The sequence below is a fragment of the Tachysurus fulvidraco genome, chromosome 8 (genome assembly GCF_022655615.1).
Source record: "Tachysurus fulvidraco isolate hzauxx_2018 chromosome 8, HZAU_PFXX_2.0, whole genome shotgun sequence".
NCBI classification, from domain to species: Eukaryota; Metazoa; Chordata; class Actinopteri; order Siluriformes; family Bagridae; genus Tachysurus; species Tachysurus fulvidraco.
In genome coordinates, this window is record NC_062525.1 from 1 (window position 1) to 17,605 (window position 17,605).

Consider the following 17,605-nt stretch of genomic DNA (forward strand, 5'->3'; position numbering starts at 1 on the left):
TTAACTCCCACTGCCCCAAGCAAATAACATGTAATAACAAATAAATAAATAAAGTTTATATGTTTTAATCAGTTACAGACTGCCTTAATTTGGACTTATGCTCTGTGTAATATTTTTAATGAAACAATCATAAATGCTTGTGGACAACAGACAGATTAGACATGAATGGATGGACAGAATCAATAGATTGATTGAATGCTAGATAAAATGATAGGAATTATGTAGAAACACTGCAAATCTTACAAAGCTAATTTTATTTCAATTAATTAATTTTACTGTAAAAATTCAAATGTGCAAATTCATTCACACCAAATCTACACCCATGTGACATCCTGATGCTTATTTATTTAAACGTGATGATTTGTAAAACCATAAATAGTATGATTTAGGGATGCAACAATACAGTTAGCCCACGGTTCAATACATACCTCGGTTTTTTAACCACGGTTTTCGGTTCGGTTCGGTTCTGATGGCTTAACACATAAAAGTGTTTTTTGTTATTCTATGCTTAGGCAATAGGAACATTTAAGAGTTTAAGAAGAAATAAATAAAAACAATTTATTGCGATACTCCTTTATTTTAATTAAAAGCAAAGAAAAGTCCACTGTTTCCTAGTGTTTTGTATAATATAAACATTTTTTATTTTAAAATTAACACTGACATCTCACAGCTGCTGGTAGCCCATGTACAAACTGGGAAACACATAAATTCCAAAATTTTGAAAATAAACATAAATGTGAAGTTAGTAAACATAAATTGACCATTTCAAATAAACATACTTAAATAAATAAACCATCTTAATTAAACTTAACAGTACTCCAGTACAGTATCCTTCATTCAGAATGTAAAGTATCCTTCAGCTTTTCATTTCCCAATCCGACATGCAGTGAACAGTTACAGTGAGGTGACTCACGGTTGCCCGCGAGCTCCAACCATCTGTGGTCAGAGCAAGGCTCTGTGCTTGAGCCAATTCGTACACAATACTGTTGCATGTCTTTTCATAGAGGTCGGGAATTATCTCGATGCTGAAAAAGTGCGAGTTTTTATAAGATGACAAAAGCCCGCATTTCCAATCACCGAAAACGGCTGCAAATCTTTGGCAATGAACACCCCCACTGCCTTTGTTATTTTCATCAGTGTTGTATAAAGTATTAGAAAGCAAAGATCAACTCTGGTAATAAGAATAGTGACATTTCACTGCTTTTGGTTGCCGCCGTTATAGATACCTGTAAATGCCTCCAGCTCTGACTGTGCGTGCACGCTGCGCGTACCTGTGCGTCTCCGTACAGCGTGCGGAGCTGCGTAATACAATCTAGGAGCAGTGATTCGCCAAACCTCCCTTATTGCAGTCGCTCACATTTATTCTGATTTTATTTTGTAGTAAAAAATAACAAAGATGCTTAGGGGAAATATAACGGAGTAAAAGTTTACATTTTATCTAGGAAATGTAGTGGAGTAAAAGTGAAAGTTGACAAATTTAAATAGCGAAGTAAAGTACAGATACGTGAAATTAGTACTTAAGTACAGTAACAAAGTATTTTTACTACGTTACGTTACAAGACTGATTTTCATGTGTCTCTCGGAACCAGTTGGGTATGTATGCTGGAAGGATTCAGCGAGGGACTGTTGTTTTTGGAGGACTTTATTACCTGCGCTGCTATCCTGCATTCAGACATTGATATTGCTGGGTGATGGCGCCGCAGATGTGCAATCATATTGGAAGTGTTTCCGTTTGAGTAGGCTACACGTGTAAAACAATGCTTGCAGACAGTCATTTTTTTGTTTACCGTTTTTTCTTCCTCTGCGTTATACTCAACAGCAAAACCGAAATGTCTCCACACCACAGATTTAAAAGACGCCGGCGCCTCCTCGTACTGTAGCCTCGCTTCACCACCGCTCGCCATGTTAAAGTGTGGAATGAAGGTTTAACGCCCCCTAACTTTAGAGCATAGTGATTGAACATTTACTCACGAGGAGGAGTTTCCTCATCTCAGCTCGTAGACATACAGGCACACAAACAGTCAATTCGGAGAGAATGAAAAGCACATAAATTATTTAAACGTAAAACGCAATTCATAAGCACGTATTGAACCGTGGATGTCGTACCGAACGGTTCAATATTATATTGAGAATTGTGGCATCCCTAGTATGATTCACATAAACACAGGAGAAATTATTTTTTTATAAAGTAACTGGTAGAAGCTCTAGTGCAGAGACGTTATTGTTGATGACAGCTAACTGGAAGTAAACGTTACACTAGATACTTTTAATTTTACTTTTCATATCAAAATGTCCTTATGTAATGAGATGTCATGTGAATCCGAGTGCAGGAGTTAAAATTTAGATTTAAGATTTAATTTACATTTTTTAGATGTTCAGAGATTCATATTTTATAATTCAGATTTTCAAAATAATAATTTACTGTTTTGTGTCCTGACATTAAATAAACCCCCAAAGGTTTGAGTCCAAATTCCACAACTTGGAGTAACTGTTCTTTCCCCTTCACTGTTCAGCTTTATAATCGGATTGAATTCAGCTTCACTTGGAGAAATGAAAGATTCTTGATGTGAGTAAAACATTGTGTGGAAATAATGAATGATCCTGAATGATTTGTTACACCATGTATGTGGAAAAGTGATGAGTATAAAACTCTTTGTCTATCAGAGCAGAATGTTGTTGTTTTGCTGGACAAAGAAGGCTGAAAGATTTATAATCATACAGTTAAAAAAGAATAAAAAACAAACTGTTTCTCTCAATCACTTGAGAGTCCCATGTTTTATTTCTATATGTAAAACATACCAGATATTTATCACTAGAGACACTCAGCGTTTTTACTTCAAATGGTTTTCTCTCATGTTCTGTGACCCTTTCTGTGTATTTCCTGAAAAACAAAAATTACAAACAAAAATTAATCACTAAAATTTCAGAAGGAACCTTTTTATATTTCATATCTGACTCCTATTATAAACTGTATTTTAGAAAGTTCAATGAAATAAAATTTTAAAAATCTTCTACAAATCCTTTTATAAATCGATAATGAATCAGATCCACTGCATGATGATGTAATTTTTTTACATGTTTACTCATCACACACTGTGTGTTTCTCTCAGTGGATGTGACCCTGGATCCTGATACAGCTCATCCTGATCTCATCTTGTCTGCTGATGGAAAACAAGTGACACATGGAGACAAACGACAGAATCTCCCTGATACACCACAGAGGTTTTATCCATGTATCTGTGTTCTGGGAAAGCACAGTTTCTCCTCAGGGAGGTTTTATTATGAGGTGCAGGTCAGAGGGAAAACTGACTGGACATTAGAAGTCATGAGAGAGAACATTAACAGGAAGGGGAAGATTACACTGACACCTCAGAATGGATTCTGGGCTGTGATACTGAGGAATGAGAATCAGTATGATGCTTGTGAACATCCCTCTGTCCCCCTCACACTTAGAGAGAAGGTTGTGGGGGTGTTTGTGGATTAGGAGGAGGGTCTGGTCTCCTTTTATGATATGAAGTCCAGATCTCATATCAACTCTTTCACTGGTCAGACTTTCACTGAGGAACTCTATCCATTCTTCATTCCTGGTTTAAATGAAGGAGGTAAAATTTCAGCACCACTGATCATCTCTTCTGTTTTTAAAACTGAATACATTTAAACCTCACGAGCAGCTTCCCCGACACTGCCATCTCCGCCTCGCCCCGGCACTCCATTAGGGGACCTCCATACCCGATGTTCAGCTGGGGAAAGGGTTCCTCCTCTGCAGGACCGATCTCTGTATACTGATAGTCCTTCAGCCGAACACGCTCCTCAGATGTTAGGGAGGACCTCCAGCGCTGTAAGAGTTGACAGACAACACACAGGGACCACATTCCCATACGCACTGCCAGGTCTCCACCTTCAACAGGTCAGCTCCCGGAGCGTCACAATGCCTGCGGAGATGAGATATTTTAAGAAATAATATTTTAATCAGTTGCTACTTCCATGCATTTAAAAGTAGCATGCAATTTTAAATAGTTCCGCAATTTTATATAATTATTTAACGACTTATTTGGTTAATATGTTATTATTAAATAACTTTATACAATTGTATTAAGCCAAGGAATCTGTGCATTATTCGTATTGTATTGGTTTTTACCTTCTCCTCTTGAAGTTGACACAGTACGGTCATCCAACCCTCTATCATATTTAAAAAAATATGAAGTTTAAACACGTTGTTTGTGGAGCTGTTGTCCTGCTTGTGGGAGGTGCTAAAAATCAGTGAGTACAGTCTGCAAAACCATGGGTACGGATTGCGAAAGCGTGCGCACGGTTTATGAATTTGTTGGTACGGATTAGAAAACCTGAGGGTACAGTTTACAAATCTGAGAGCACGGATTGTTACCTCATGTGCACGCTTTGTAAAACTGAGGGAACAGTTCAATAATCCATGAGTACGGTTTATAAACTGAGGGGACGAATTCGTGATCACGGATTTGTGGGTCTTGTTTTCTTTTACTTAATGTGTCCTGGAGATGGAAACTTCATAAAGAGAAAAATATATTTAGGGATGTACAGTGATTGCAGTGTGACCTGTTACAGAGAGTGTGTGTGTGTGTGTGTGTGTGTGTGCGGTCACTCTACTCACCTCGTGACCAGACAGATACACTCTCACTCGGTCGGTCTGTGGACAGCTTTTTCTGCACAAAGTATTTCAGATGTTTGTGAAGCCGAGTCATGAACTCCGTACCTACAGAGAAATGAAGCAAAACATGAACATATACCTAAACTTTCAGAGCACTTTAACAAAAAAAAAGACTTGAATAAAAAAAAAGGCTTACAATAATAACACATGAGAATGTAAAAGAACATAATTTAATAATAAAAAAACATAATGCAACCAATTAGTGCTTATTATATTATAGTTAAGTAGCTAAATGTGTTTATTTAATTACTTCATGCACTTACAGCCTTGCAGTTTATTAAAAAAAACATTTGAATGCTATAATTCATTTATATTATGTTTATTGCTCGCTCTCTCTCATTCTCTGTGTCTCTCTCTCCCTGTCTGCCTGTCTCTCTGTGTGTCTCTCTCCCTGTCTGCCTGTCTCTCTGTGTCGCCCTCCCTGTCTGCCTGTCTCTCTGTGTCTCTCTCTCCCTGTCTGTCTGTCTCTCTGTGTCTCTCTCTCTCTCTCTCCCTGTCTCTCTGTGTCTCTCTCTCCCTGTCTGCCTGTCTCTCTGTGTCTCTCTCCCTGTCTGTCTGTCTCTCTGTGTGTCTCTCTCTCTCCCTGTCTGCCTGTCTCTCTGTGTATCTCTCTCCCTGTCTCTCTGTGTCTCTCTCTCCCTGTCTGCCTGTCTCTCTGTGTCTCTCTCTCTCCCTGTCTCTCTCTCCCTGTCTGCTTGTCTCTCTGTGTCTATCTCTCCGTGTCTGTCTGTCTCTCTGTGTGTGTCTCTCTCTCTCTCTCTCTCTGTCCATCAATCATGCTGTCTAGTGCTGTGAATTAGACGAGGATCAGATCACATTTTATGACAAATTACAACAGAAAACCAGTTTATTCCAAACAGTTTACGTACTTTTTCTTGCCACTGTATATGAATAATTACAATAAACACAATTTATAAAAAAACTCATGACGTCTGCTTTTTAAAAAGATCGTAATGAACTAAAACAGTGTGATAAACTGTTAATATTCTGTAAAAACTGTAACACAAACCGGGTGTGATGCAGTTGGAGTCAAACCGGATCACTGCAGGTAAATCCTCGCCCTTCCCCACAGCCTTCTTTATTTTTTCCTCTGTTTCTTTTGCTGATCTGAAAGAAAAGAGAGCAACAACTGACATTACGTGACCTACAGTAGAGTGCGGTATGGGATGTAGCCCAGTGGAAACGTTCCATATACGAGTATTACTTTTGAACATAATCTATATAAACTATCACTAATTTAATCACCAACCTAACGAGCTCATTAAGGCAATCCAGACCAGCAAGCAGCTTCCTGTTAGATGCATCCTGCACTAACGGATGTAGAACGTACCTGAACCTTCTGCCACGCTGTTGGTTCATTTTGGCCCTGAGTGTGACACCATCCACGGCCATGAAGAACACCTTCCTGGGCTTGATGATGCGAAAGTCGAGGTAGTGGAAAATATCTGACTATTTTGCTCCCAGTTAAATGAACACCTGACTATATATTTTAATATAAAAACATATTTTAATATGAAAACACCTACATGTATTAAAGAAATAGATATATAAGTATAAAAATACTCAAAGTTCATTATAAACGATTATACATTAATTTTCTCTCATCTAAAAAGTCCATTTTAATTACCTCAGTTTTACAAATAAAACTTTCTATAATGACGTCAATATAATTCTATAATAAGAATAATACTAAATAGGTTTAGTATTAAACAATATATTTATAGATATATTAAACGTTGTTTATATTTGTGTGGCTATAGAGATAAACCCACATGTAAGTTGTCACAGCTACAGACTACATGACCCTTATGTCCTGTCATGAGCACTGGGGTTAGCACAAAGTTTCCTCCCCTCGCGCTCTATGTAGTGACCTACAGCTGTAACACACATCGAGTTGGGATTGTTCCACAATTACTTACTGTTCACTAACTGAGTAATTAAAGCGCTGGAAATTAAAACTTCAGAATGTTTCCACAGTGAATTTATTGTCCTTTCTGCCTTCTTTAGCTAAAATTAATCACCAATCATGTGTAAATACACCTGTAAACATACACAGCCCTGACTGAGGTAAAGTGTTAGCCGGATGCTAGTGCTAAAGCTAACTATCATCATTTATGAACACAAACCTGGTGTTCCTTCACAACTTCGCTCAAACACGGATATCGCTCGGATATCCATCTGTAAAATTTTGGAACCCCCATATTGCCGAGAAAAACAACAAAAAAGCGCGGACGTGAAGAGCTGCATCAGCTTAGAAGGCTAGGTTGGCATTGCTGTGTTTGTGCTCGCGGTTACTCTTATGTTTGTTTTCCCACCCGTATTCAGACACGCCCCGCCTTCCTTCGATCGGATTGTTTAAAACTATCTTATATCCCCACGACCAGGGGTCGGCAACCTTAAACACTCAAAGAGCCATTTGGACCCGTTTCCCATAGAAAAAAAAACACAGGGAGCCACAAAACCCTTTTGACATCTAAAATGAAGAGAACACTGCATATATCGTTTTTACCTTTATGGAAAGTATAGAAAAAACTGTAGTGTGTTGTATTTATGAAATCAATGAACTGCTACCGAGTAAATGAAATTTTATTTTTGCAGGCAAACAAAAATATTTTGAACAGTTTGGACTAACCTTAAGTAAAAAGACGCTGGGTTGAAGGTTACTTTCAAATAAAATGTTCAATGTCTAATTCAGTCCTCTTCGGCACTCAAGTTTTGAAGACAGGCAAGCGTGACATCTCCAACCCCCCCCCCACCCCCCACCCCCCGCAACCCCAATTTTTTTCATTGGTTGTTGGGTTAAATCTTTCCCAGATATTGCTATTTTCTGATTGGCTATTGTGTAGCCTCTTTTATGATTGGCTGATAAGTGTCAGACCAATAACTTGAGGGGAGATTACTTGAGCTTATCAAAAACTTGAGCTTGATTCCTGCGCGTTCCAGACAGCGGTGCGGACTGATACATTTTGGGTGCTGCAGCTTATTAAATATATGATAAATAGTCAAAAACATACCTGCAAACTCACAAGAGGTGAAAAAGGTGACAAGGTTCAAAATACCCCCCCCCCCCCGAAAAATTGAGAACTTAAAATGAAGCACTCTGACAAGAACATGAAGGGAAAAGACAACATTTGCTTTAAGTGAAAAAAGCACTGTTATTAATCCTATTTTTACCAAAATTTCTTGGAAATAATTTTTCTCTGTACAATTTGAGTGCCTTGGAACCTGTAAGCTGCTGATGTGCATAACAGCCTCAATCCACTCAGTGCTACTTTTTCTGCAGCCAGAGCTTGGGTCAGCTTCACCATCACTGGGGCAAAGGTATGTAGCGATTTTGGCTTGCGAAGCAAGGTAAATATTTATAAGTAATTGTAATGTGTTATAGTGACTCTAAATATTTTAACCCAAGTTTAAATTTACGGTAATGGAATTAACGTTACACTTATTTGGTCTGTTTGTCCGCCGAACAGGCCGTGTAACCTTTATTAATTCTATGAAGGCAGTATCTTCCCGGCCCAGGAAGGTTCACTCCCCTTTTACTTTACACCGTAATTTGAATTAAATTAACTTAATAGAGCATGTATTCAGACCAGATGTTGTAGGTACCTTAAATTGTGAGCGATAGTCAGAGACAATCACTTATTTGGCACAAAATTATGGCATTTAATGAATGAGACAAACACAACATAAACTAACTACACAAACAAACAAAAGAAATAGGGAAAATGAAGATGAAAATAAAATAAAACAAAATAAATTAAAATTGGGGAAAGGGAGGAAGAGACTGGAAAGAAGAAATTAGAGAAAGGAAGGAAAGGAATGGCAAGCTTAGACTTCAAAATTAAATCACACCCTAACTGGGAAATCGTCACAGAAACTTAAATTCACCTTAAGATTCAATGAAAGATTACTACTTAAAATTACGCATCTAAATTGGTTGGTAAAGGAAACGGTTACTTGCATTGGCTTACTGCACAAGAGTCCGGATGCAACAGAGAAATCTCTGAAAAGTCAGTTAGGGTGGGGTCAGACGTTCTTCCAAGTTCTCCTGAAGATCAGAGCAGTTGTCGTTCTTGGAAGTGAAGCTTGCTGGAACTTCTTTGAAGGAAAATGGAGTCGTCTTGAAGCTGTTCCTGAAGTCTGACCAGGGATTAGTGGTGTTTCTTACAATTTAAAGTTCGCGAACTCCACCCATCTTTGGGGAGATGACCAATACTTCGGTCAGGATTTTTGGAGGGAAAAACTCCCTTTGTTTCAGGTGTCTGTGGGCGTGGTTTAGCTATCAAACTTTTAGATGACTTTAATGTTTGATCCAGGGTGTATTAAGACGGTATGGCGCCTTTCGTGCTCAAATAAAATACACCGTTGTTTAAAAAACGAGTAACTGAATTTTGTGGTCATTTGGATACTAAACATGAAAGGTAATGACGGTATAAAGGCAGCGGTACATTATATACACAGATCAGTAATCGAAGGGTAACTGACGTTAATACGATATTGTGTTCTTATAAAGGCAAAGAAACAAAAATGATACATAAAACAAGATGCACTTTCATTAGGGAAGTAAAAAGAAAACGATGGCTTCGTATACATTCTGACATCAGACCTTAAAGGGGCATGCAGCATTAGAACAGGTATACATTAACATGCCATGATCAGTAATTAGAGTATAACTGATTTTAAAGTACAATGTTGTTTTCTGACACATGAATAAAATACACCCTTGTCAGGAAATTAAGGAGCAAATAATTTTAAGTCAGGCAAGCTTTAAAAGAAGGACACATTACAAAAAGGGTTATAAGAATGAGAACCTTAGAGTACCTTATCTTCGGGTTTTATTAGTAAAAGGAATGTCTCATTGTGGTGTGTGTGTGTGTGTGTGTGTGTGTGTGTGTGTGTGTGTGTGTGTGTGTGTGTGTGTGTGTTGAGGGTTGGGTTGGGTTGCTCATCGGTTAATTGAGGAGTAGATGTTGAAATTTAGGGTGCCTGGGACATGAAATCTAAAATGACCTGTACCAGACGCTACAGGTAAAAGAAAGTGAATGTTCTGCAAGAGTAGCGAGAACCATAGCCTAGACAAAAAAAAGATTAAAAGATTAAAAAAAAAATTCGATTTCATCATTAAAACTTTTATTACAACCCTGTAACTGTATGGTTTAATATTTGTGAAATGTTTTTGTAAAGCTAGTTGTAGCCTCTATGTATTTTAAATATGTATTTGATGTAGTTGATCTTTAGATGTTTGTCCCACATTGCTATCTCCTGACGATTTACTATGGCAAATTTCAAGTAGCCTATTACTTTATAATTTAGTGACCCAAAAACTTGAAAGTCTATTTAGTCAATACACACCTCTGCATTAGCAACTCTCTGAAATGTAGGTACAGGTACCCAAACTCGCTCTCTCATAGCTTCAGGGCCCTTAGGAGCAACTGCACTTTGGGTTGGGACCGGAAGGACACTGGCTATAGTCATTATAGTGCACACTTTTTGCCGGGGCACCTCGGTTTGGCAGTGTGCCAAGAGGGCATGAGAACCATTGTTGCTGTAATTAATTTATTTCGAGCAGAGGCTGCATTTTGTGTACCTTGCCTTGCCAATTTTTTTTAAAATACTGTGACAACAGAAAGCTGTGCTGCACTCCTTTAACTTCTGTTTTGGTCTCAAACTTCAGCCAGGACCAGCTCCATCTGCACCTCAGCCCTGACTCAATCTGTGCTACATAAACAGCATCATCCTCTTTGAGCTCTCTCATTCTGCAAAAGAACTGTCCAGATATTAAATTAAACACGGTTTATTTTAATGTTACAAGAGCATCATAATCTTACAATTTAGAATTACTTTTTTTTAAACTAACTAACTAACTAACTAACTAACTAAAATAAAATAAATTTAAATAAAATTTTTATTTTCCAAATCTACAGGGAGCTGCAGCAGAGGGATGAAAGAGCCACTTGCGGCTCCGGAGCCGCGGGTTGCCGACCCCTGCCCACGGCGATTGGACAGTACATTTAGCATCCAATACATTGCACAGAATTTGGAAGTTTATGAAAACGGGTAAGGGGCAAAAAACTACAGACGATAATGGCTGTAGTCCTACCAATGATAATGTCTGTGCAGAATCTCTGACCAAATGACCCCAAAATGAGCTTAAAATATTACAGGATTTATGGTTTAAAACCACTTATGTGAATTCATTGTAACTTTTAAGAATTAAATCCTCTAAATACACGGTTATATTATATAGTGTTTGAAAGCTTAGACTCTCAGGATTCCATTAAGCCCACACACAAAGCATAATATGATTTATAGCAGTCATAATAATTCAATCCAAGTTGATAGTCACCTGAACTAGGCGGCGCTAGTTCGGTTTGTTTACTTATTTTTAAACTCTTCCCTTTCTTCACTGGGGTAATTATTTCCAAAACAAATATTTTTCATAAATCCCCAAGAGTCTAAGGAAGTGGAATTTGGAAAATGTGAGGAGTGCGCAGTAGAGCGTGCGCAAAGGTTTTATTGCGCAATTCTCAAACTTTCTCACTCTCACGTCTCAGTGAGAGTCTGGTTACAGGCGTTTTTACACAGCAGGTTTCTACACAGAGGGGTTCTCTTTGTATAAAAAGGCTGCATGGTCAGTTTAAAAGCCCTATAACAAAGTTATACAGTAAACAAGTAAACAAGAAAAACAACAACCGACAGACATGTCTGTAGAAAAAAATTCAAATAAAATCCATTTTTGAGTATTTTGACTTCAAACTTTTTCTGTGAGAGATTGTCTTCTTTCCAATGAGACCAGGCTCACCTCTGTGTGTCAATGTGGGAGCTGTGCCCCTTTTTAGGTGGGTATGTCATCTAGGTGAAAATCATGAAAATAGGGGGCGATCACATGTAAAAAAAAAAAAACACACATGACACAGACTGCAATTTTTTTATTTATTTTAAACCTATCTGAAAAGAAGGTAATATATTTATTAGCAACACCTTTTTTTTTAATATTGTATTTATAAATAAAATATTCCAAAGACAGGAAAAGGTCAATCTTTTGTATGTGCTGTATGAATGTGCTGGTGTGTTTGGAGATCACTTTGTGTAATAAAACTCTTCCCACACTCCGAGCAGTGATACGGTCTCACTCCTGTATGAATGCGCTGGTGTGTTTGGAGACTACTCTGATGCGTAAAACTCTTCCCACACTCTGAGCAGTGATACAGCTTTTCTCCTGTAAGAATATGCTGGTGTGTTTAACCATGTTTAATGCATAACATGCACAGTAACACTTTATTTAGGGTCATTTAACTAGTTGCTTATTAGCATGAATATTTATAGAATATTGGCTATTTATTAGTACTTAATAAGCACATATGTTTATTACAATTATTTAACCATACAGAAAAAAATGTCTGAGATCAGCTAAACCTCAGGATACTTTGATAGTTAAAAACTACCTTCTGCCGCCGCCACGGGGGCAGATTTCTGTCTTCCCCTCCCTTGGAGCTCTCTCTCAGGCGGTGGTGGCCACATTGCTTGAGCTTCCTTCTGGGGCAGAGGTGGTTGCTGGGTAAAAACATGGTGTGTTAGAAGCTTTGGATACAAATTCATGCTGAAAAACACCCCTCCACTTCTATATACAGCAACTACGCACTTACCCTTACTCCACAATATCCTCAGTAACAGTTATGTCAGAGCAATCAGTGTAATCATCATGCACTTTTTTATGACTTGTCGCTCCAGCCAACTTTTATCATACACAATAACACACGAAAAGTCTTCTCCTGATCGCTTGTGCGTTTTTAAGGTGGTCGATCGACACCGTGATTTTCCTATACGACCATATCATGAATTTCAACCAATAACACCTCTAATATTAATTTACACCTTTTATAGAACATACAATGTTCTAAAAACAGTTTTGTTGAGGTTGTGAGAGTAAAAATAAATCACTTATTAACACAAGCACAATGTTTATGAATAACAAAAAAATATATAAATAAAATAAAACAATTTTTATTTAAAAGCTTGTGTTTGTCTAAAGCACTTTTCCTGATGCACACCCAGAAACAGAAACTTTAACAATCAATATTAGTTTAAAACCGTATAAATGGTGCATCCTTACCGCACCTCGGGCCCCAGTCTCTCTGCCACGTGATCTTCCTCTCGCGCGCCTGGACATACCGTCTACTGATTTCACACCGTGTCTAATTCCCACTGAACTGTAAACAAAAACATAAACTGTAGTCCTCCATTTTACATTTACAGCATTTAGTAGATACCCTTATTTAGCAGACGCCCTTATTTTTGTAGCCTTCCCCAAACCATAATGTTGAACAATCTTACTTTGTTTTCAGGTCATTTGAGAGTTGTTTTAAGGCCTCCGTGTTGCCACTCTTCAGAGGAGAGACAAAAAGAACAACAACTTGCAATTGGCCACCTTAAATACCTTTTCTCATGATTGGATGCACCTAATTATGAAGTTCAAGGCTTAATTTGGAATTGTGTGTTCCAGTTAAATCAGTGCTAAGTAGTTACAGGTAAATTACAGGTATTCAAATCAACCAGATTTATGCATCTGTCTAATTTGGTTTTGAGGCATGTTGCACATTTACTGTTCATCTAATAAACCTCATTTCACTACTGAAGTATTACTGTGTCCTTCAGTTATTTAGTAGATCAAAATTAAATTGCTGATCCAAAACACCCAAATATGTATAAATGAAAATTGTTAGGGGTTCCTAAACTTTTGCATACGACTGTAAAACTACAACCAATCAAATAATCAATCAACCGTCCACCAGATGACGCTCAAACACAGATAAATACAAACCTACAGCATTTTCGCTGGGAAAGATGTTTAAAATATGCTAGTTTCCAAGATTAAAAGTCTTTCCTTCATTTTTAGTTATATAAAAAAAGTTTCTTACTGACTGTAAGGAAATACTATATTACTGACCATGTTGGAAAGACATGACCAAAATAAATGACAAAAAGCTGATGAACCATTATGGGAATCGGCTTAATGGCTTCCAGAACATGTTACTTTCCATCAAATTCTTGAAGTTTAATCCTAAGCTTCTATTACTGTCTGTTTGGACTTTCCAGAACATGCTTTTTTTTATGGAAGAACTCGAATCCTCTAATACTTTGTGCCAACATATTAAACACATTGTCTATATCATTAACTGCAGTGAACCATGAAACCATTTCAAAAACAATTCAATATCTGAGGAATGTTAAATCGGTGAAGCATTACCAGTAAAAGCAATAATAAAACCAAACCAGGGGATTACAATTAAACAGCAACATAACACAACGTAGCCTTCTTTTATGGGTACTGTTTGGGACAACGTATTACATAAAATAAAATAAAATAAAATAATGTTTAAACATAAAACTCTTTTTAGGAACCACTGGAAATCTTTAATGCATTTTTTTTGATGAACTGCAGACACAGTTTAAGTACCATCATTGTTCTTTAGATGTAATGTTTAAAACTATCCCATGAGCTCAGTCCTGATGATACGATATGCACCAGAACATTGTCATAACTGTACTCTGACTTCTGAACATATATATTGTTTTCTAAATCTTTTTCTGCTTTTTTTATTCAGTATTTCATATTCCATTTCCTTATTTCTTAGAACTGCACATAAAAATCCACTAAATAGTAAACACTGATTTTGTCTAAATAAAACTATGACATAAACATAAAAAGTGCATATTAACAGAACACGTTCTCAGTCATACACACAAACAAACGTGACCTCTAAGTGTACGCTTGAATTTCTAGGGCATTTAGCACCATCAGCTTCCCCTAGACAAGATAACACCCAATCAGAGCCAGTCGGTGCAGCGCCCTTGACCTGTTCCACATCTAGCAGAACCACTGAAGGGAGTTAATGCGGGCAGGCAGTCATGAAGATAAAAAAAACAACAACTCTGTGATACAGTGGAAGGTTTCCATTCAGTACCGATCTGTTTGACTCCAGAGATCAGAGATGCAGGTCAGAATTCAAAACTAAACTTGGCCTTGGGTTTAAGCTCAGATTTGTATGACAGTAAGGGTGTTGTACGGCCAAGAAAAAATTAGTGCACTGCAGATTAAAAGACAGGAGCAAAATGTGGTGGATATTTGTTCTAACGCACACGATTTTGAGGGAAATTAATTCATTTTTGCAAATATGGAAATATAAAAATGTCCACCGTCATCTTACAAACATTTAAGTTTACACTATAAATACTTTATTGATGCCAGTTTTGTTGTGTCCATGTTCAGCATTGAATTTCTTTGTCATGTCACATTCCAAAGCTCAGGACTTTGTAGTGTTTCATCAGTATTTCTATTTTCTCTAGCCTACTAGGGGCAATATATTCATGAATGATAACAAAAAAAACATAAAATTGTGATTATTTACAAGGGTTTTTTTTTCACACTAATGTTTCTATCTTCAAAGTAAATTATGATGATATTAAACCCATTTTTGCTCTCTGAAACGCCCCAAGTCCTTGTTCATAAGCAGCTAAAAAAGTTCATAAGCACTCTTTTGGCTCTCAACGAAGGTGGTCGCATTTTCTTTCCCTCTCCCTCCCCTTTACTTTCCCTGCTTTGCTCCTCTCGTCTCGTCTATTGTCTTATACTTTGAGAGACTCTCTTCTCACTGCTCTCCAAACTAAAAAACATCATGGATTTGATAAACTGGTCTCTCAACAAAATTGACACCATCTTCTCGACGAGAAGCTTGGGTTCGGGGGAACCTGACTGCCCTGCCGGAACGTTCGCAGCTGGCTATACGATGGACGCGTGGGAGAGGTGGCGGGTCAAGTATCTGGTGGCTCTTTCCGTGGAGGACATTTAATTGAAGATATCTACCTATTCGGAACCATGATAACAGGAGTTATGCTGATTGGATTAGGCATTGCCCTGGTTTATCGAGGAAATCAGAAAACGGTGACAGCTGTCCAAAACCTCCCAAGGCTGCCCGTCATGATTGATGCAGTGGGCAGAGCGGTCAGCACTGAGGCTGGGACTATTAACCACAAAAACATCATGCAGAACTTTGGAAAGAAAAATGGATCGATTTGGAGACCAGAATGGACTAAGAGAGTAGTCGTGTAAATTGGAATGCGTCTACTCACCCCAAGACCAAACAAACCCAATCTTATCTGCTTTCGGCTCCCCTCAACCAGCACTGGCCTCGGCCAAGGCCGCTGCTGGAACAACAATTCCCCTGGAAGAGCACTGCAGCGAGACTCTCTTGCGTTCCTTCCCCCATTTCTATAGACACCTGCGAATTGTGGACTCTGTCTGGGACCTGATCAAGGCTGTCTCCATGGCAACTTGCTGTGTCGCTATGACAATCTTGCGGACTGAGGCACCGAGATTTGATGCCGGGAGCAACGACTTTCCAGGCCTATACATACATACATACACACACACACACACACACACACACACACACACACACACATAAAGATATGCACTCACCCCCCCATGCACTCACCCCCCCACTCATTATCAACACTATTATTCATTACCAAACAATATAAGTTTTGAATTGTACTTCATGTAGGAACTGATCTGAGTAATTTAATTACATAATTATAATAAGTTTTTTTATATAATTAAATAAGTATTTTAATTACATAATAAGTAATTTAATTACATAATCCCCTACTGAAAAAAACAATATGGCATCACTAGCAAACCAGCCTTATAGCCTATAGGGATATTTTTCTTGTGTTTTTTTTTTTATTTTTTTTATTCAAACAAGCAGCTCCATTGCAATTTTTTTGCCATATGGAATTTAAACAGGATTTGAAGAAGCTTTCCTGTATTTTGGATGAAAAAGAAAACACATGAAATCTGATACACTCCAAAAGGTTTGTTGTGGTTTTAAAATCTATTAAAATCTACTGGATCTGCAACTCAATTTATCCAGTGTGTGGAGGCTTTCGCCTTGTCATTTTTGTGCACAGCCTGTCAGACACACATTCCGTCAGTCAGACAAACATTTAGTCAGTTAGTCAGACAAACATTTAGTCAGTTAGTCAGACAAACATTTAGTCAGTTAGTCAGACAAACATTTAGTCAGTCTGTCAGTCAGACAGACAAACAATCAGTCAGTCAGACAAACATTTATTCAGTCAGTCAGACAAACATTTAGTCAGTCTGTCAGTCAGACAGACACACAATCAGTCAGTCAGACAAACATTTAGTCAGTCAGACAAACATTTAGTCAGTCAGTCAGTCAGACAAACATTTAGTCAGTCAGTCAGTCAGACAAACATTTAGTCAGTCAGACAGACACACATTTAATCAGTCAGTCAGTCAGACAGACACACAATCAGCCAGTCAGACAAACATTTAGTCATTCAGTCAGTCAGACACACATATAGTCATTCAGTCACTCAGACACACAGTTAGTCAGTCAGTCAGACAGTCAGACACACATATAGTCATTCAGTCACTCAGACACACAGTTAGTCAGTCAGTCAGACAGTCAGACACACATATAGTCATTCAGTCACTCAGACACACAGTTAGTCAGTCAGTCAGTCTGTCAGTCAGACACACTGTCAGACAGTTACTTAGTCAGTCAGACACACTGTCAGACAGTTACTTAGTCAGTCAGTCAATCAGACACACATTCAGTCAGTCAGTCAGACAGTCATTCAGACAGACACACAGACAGTCAGTGTCAGGACTCAGCCCGGACTTTTGGCCATGTGCCTTTTGTTTATGTTCTGTTTTCACGTGTCTGCCCCGCCCTTGCCTTTTCCTCCCAGCCTCTGCACACCTGTCCCTCATGTGTCATGATTATTAGTACTATTTAGTTGAGCCGCGTTGCCTTGTGTAGCGCGGAATCCTATTGTCTCCATGTCTGGTTTTGTCTTTGTCCTGTTTCGTGTTTTGTTTTGTTAATAAAT

At 38.1% G+C, this 17,605-nt stretch overlaps 1 protein-coding gene across 1 annotated transcript; it reads right to left on the reverse strand.

The window, feature by feature from the left end:
* Positions 1–4,059: 4,059 nt before the first annotated feature.
* On the reverse strand, positions 4,060–7,056 carry LOC113636322 (5'-3' exoribonuclease 1-like). Its single transcript, XM_027136359.2, has 3 exons — positions 6,015–7,056; positions 5,694–5,791; positions 4,060–4,729 (listed from the first exon to the last, which is right to left on the reverse strand). The coding sequence occupies exons 1-3, from the start codon at positions 6,074–6,076 to the stop codon at positions 4,620–4,622; spliced, it is 270 nt and encodes an 89-aa protein (XP_026992160.2). The 5' UTR covers positions 6,077–7,056; the 3' UTR covers positions 4,060–4,619.
* Positions 7,057–17,605: the final 10,549 nt, after the last annotated feature.

Coding starts and splice junctions, on each gene's coding strand:
- LOC113636322 (XM_027136359.2), bottom strand. CDS start 6,076: ATGGCCGTGGATGGTGTCACACTCAGGGCCAAAATGAACCAACAGCGT. Junction 5,792..6,014: donor CAGCGTGGCAGAAGGTTCAG/GTACGTTCTACA, acceptor CTTTTCTTTCAG/ATCAGCAAAAGAAACAGAGG. Junction 4,730..5,693: donor CTCCAACTGCATCACACCCG/GTTTGTGTTACA, acceptor ATTTCTCTGTAG/GTACGGAGTTCATGACTCGG.